Raw genomic sequence first — 3888 nt, 5'->3', positions numbered from 1 at the left:
GTTGTTAGAGCTAAATGAGACAGTAGTGACAGGCATAATGAATAAATCAATTGAGCTGTCTGAGACTGATACAGGCCATAATATCAAGGATGAATCTAAACAGTGTTTAATCTTTTAACCATCCTACCTACAGAATATCTAAAGAATGACCTATATGACAAAGATTTGTCCTTTTTTATGTTATTAGTGACATAAACAGTTATTGTTATGCAGGCCTAAATTGATTGAATTGAATGGAAATACTGCTACTTGTAATCTATTTGTTTGCAGTACATCTAATCATGTTTGCAGTACATCTAATCATATTTGCAGTACATCTAATCATGTTTGCAGTACATTTAATCATGTTTGCAGCACATCTAATCATGTAAATTGTTTGGTGAAACTGGCAGAACTATACATCTAATCATCGCAGCCTAATCAATGATAGGCCTAACTATTGAACGTGCACATGAAGTGGGAAATTAGCATTGAAAATATTTGAATGACATAACATCAGCGTTTAATAATAAACGAATAGGCCTAGACCTATGTGTCATTAAGACGCTTTCAGGAGTAATACGATCAATGTGTTCTAACATTTATTAAAAATATTTGTTCAATAAAATATACACAATTTACAGAATGTTTCGTTGAGGACATTGCTAGTCGCCAAGTACTCTAGTATCAAATAACATCAGTATCAGTTTTCTGGTTTAAAACCATTTAAAAACCGAACTTCACAACAACACTAGAGTAAAAGGTATTAGCCTTTTAGACACACACACACACACACACACACACACACACACACACACACACACACACACACACACACACACACACACACACACACACACACACACACACACACACACACACACACACACCTTCAAGGTAGAGCCATATAAAAATAAAGTGATCATAATCAAATGATGCTCAAACTGAAATAAGTAAAAATGTTGCAGAGGTTCAAATCAACAGGACATATCCTTACAAAAACAAAGAACCAAACAAAAAATCAGGGACAAGACAGCAGAACTTCAAAGCCTATCATGCGTTTTACATAATAATATACATGACCAATATCTGTCTGCGTCCTGTTATAATGCTTCTGAACCAAAACAACATGTATAGGCATATGTGCAGTGTGTCAAGAGTTTGTAGCAGCATCTGAATACTTATTTGATGTGTGGACACTTTACGCGCCGCAGGTAATGGTTATCTTTAAGTTAAACGTGGACCACCACTGTTCTGGAATTCTCCAAATCGTTCCGGTATTGCTCGAGCCAGTTCCTCAACTCTGATATCCGGTAGCCCTCTGGTCCCCTGGCCCCCTGATACACGACCCGCTCATCCCTCAGGATATAAAGTCTCTCAAAATAGGCTCCATACGCCGCGTTTGACGAGTTGTCCATATTATCCACCACCACGTTGCTGCCGGGCACCTCCGAGTGCATCAGCTGAGCGGCTTTCAGTCTGTCCTCTAGACAGCAGTGCTTGGGGATCTGGTACCGCGCGTCGGAGCTCACCCAGCCGTCCGAGGGATGCGCCTCCTCGATGTATACAAGCAGAGAGTCGGCGATGTCCGCGTACTGGCTCGCGACGCGCTGAAACGCGGACAAGCGCGTCATGAACGGTGGTCAGGAGCAACTGCCGAAGTTGAGGATGAGAGGTCTCCTCCCTTTCACATAGTCTAGGATCCTGACCCTGCGCCGGTCCTTCAGCTGCACCACCTCTGTGTTGGGCGCAATAAGTCCAAGGTGCGCTGATTTGAAAAAGTCTAATTTCTGTCCGTACCACACGGCTCTGAGCGACTCCAGGGTAAACATCTTGTTGGAGTCGGAGACGCAGACGGGCGGGTCGTCGCGGCTGTTGCCCTCCTGCTCCCTCATCTTCAGCAGCACCTTCCTCCTGATGCACAGGAAGTCCAGGAGCCACAGCATCAGCGCTGCCAGGAGGAACCGAGGTAGCAGAACCAGACAGAGGGCTGCGTGTTTCAGGGCCCGCACCATTAGGACACCTGCAGACTCCTGCATCTCGCCCTGCCGATGATATCCGGCCGGCAAGACAGGCAGGCAGGCAGATAGAGACAATGGTATCAGTCACCTTTTCCCATCTGTTTCAGCCTCTGCCTATCAGAGTTGTGCTTTTTATAGGAGCAGCAGGATTTGAATGAAAAAACAACCCGCCTCCACAGCTCGTGCCGACCTCTCACATGGCGGGGATTACCTTCCGCCAACTCTCTCCGGTGCTCCTGGGAGAGGGGGAGAGAAGGAGAAAGAGATAGAGGGAGGGAGGGAGAGATAAATAGAGAGAGAATGTGTGTGTGTGTGTGTGTGTGTGTGTGTGAGAGAGAGAGAGAGAGAGAGGAACACCGCCACGGGTCCGTTTTTTTGCAGACTCGTCACGTCATAACGGGCACTTATTTTGGGGTGAATCACTGTAGTTACCAGTAAATGAACTCCAAATGAAGAAATAGTATGATTTACAACAACATCTGTTTGTCGGAAAGTGATGTCAAATGACCAACGTGAATTTCATTATGACACAAATGTGCTCAAAATTCACACATTTTGGGAACAAAAACATAGCCACCTTTTTTCAAATCGAACACGACGATAAAGACCGAAATCTGTAGGCCTACATTTTGTGATTAAGATAAATGAGACTGTTGTGATCCTTTTCATGCTGTTGAATCGGGGACATATTGAAGAAAGCCTAAATGGGCCTGGAGCAATTCATTATTTTTGTTGACAAATTTTAACGCCTGCCCAATCTTGAAATGTATTAAAGGCCCGTTGATTACTTGTCTCACGAACCTAGCTGAATTAGAATAATACGAAAAGTCTTGAAAGCTTTTTTTTCTGTGTATTTCAAACCATGGGTTTTAAATTCACCAAATATTTTCACACTAGACGGCGCTCTCGCACGATGTGCGGTGCGCATTGGGCACCTTCAAAAAAAGCATCGGTTATTTGAGGTCAGTATCCTACTCTCTCTCTCTCAACTTTCCCAATGCGACTCTTTATTACCTGATTCCTTCTCAGAGCAATAAGATTACTCACCCCTATAGGACTGGGCTAATCAATAATATCCGATAAGTGGTATTACAGACAAGGGAATGGATAATGCGCTGAGGAACTAATCAATCATACGTGTCTGGTCACAAGAGGTGTTAAATAATCGGACCAAATGATTTAGTAAACCTATAAGCCTACATTTAAAAAATACTGACCTTTTTATTTCCATTAACTGATTCAGACTCGCATATATTGTGATGAAATAACTAATTAAAGTAGGCTAATTAGGGCTAGAATGTGTTGATTCGTGTCGAGGTAAAAACTCTCCAAAACGGCATTCTCCTGCACTCAGTATGCACAGTATGATAACATGCTTTATTGCTAATCAACAAGGGTTGATATAACTTTGTTATGAGGTCATGACATTTTGATTAGACAAAAGTTGGTGAGATAGAGATACAGTATGTTCCTGCTGTGGATAGTCAGTGACCTCGGCTTTGCATGCGTCATTACGCGCTGAGTGCGTTTACACCGACCAGATGTACAGGCCTATAATAATTTATATTAAATTGTAGGGAATCAGGACATGTTTCAATTGATCTCCATTTCAAACAGCTGTTTTCAATTTTAACCAAATTCGACATACCTAATGTATGTATAGGGCTCCCGAGTGGCGTAGTGGTCTAAGGCACTGCATCTCAGTGCTTGAGGCGTCACTACAGACCCCCTGGTTCGATTCCAGGCTGTATCACAACCGGCTATGATTGGGAGTCCCATAGGGCGGCGCACAATTGGCCCAACATCGTCCGGGTTTGGCCGGTGTAGGCCTTCATTGTAAATAAGAATATGTTCTTAACTAATTGCCTAGTTAAATAAAATAAATAAA

The 3888-nt window shown here is 43.0% G+C and overlaps 1 protein-coding gene across 1 annotated transcript; it reads right to left on the bottom strand.

The window, feature by feature from the left end:
* Window positions 1–559: 559 nt before the first annotated feature.
* Window positions 560–2259, bottom strand: LOC121548631 (thyroxine 5-deiodinase-like). The gene has a single exon (XM_041860146.2). It carries the CDS (start codon window positions 2016–2018, stop codon window positions 1212–1214), a length of 807 nt encoding a protein of 268 aa, XP_041716080.1. The 5' UTR covers window positions 2019–2259; the 3' UTR covers window positions 560–1211.
* Window positions 2260–3888: the final 1629 nt, after the last annotated feature.

This window comes from Coregonus clupeaformis, chromosome 33, assembly GCF_020615455.1.
Source record: "Coregonus clupeaformis isolate EN_2021a chromosome 33, ASM2061545v1, whole genome shotgun sequence".
Lineage (NCBI taxonomy): Eukaryota > Metazoa > Chordata > Actinopteri > Salmoniformes > Salmonidae > Coregonus > Coregonus clupeaformis.
The sequence above is the reverse complement of the archived record's forward strand: the minus strand, read 5'-3'. Positions and strand labels throughout refer to the sequence as shown.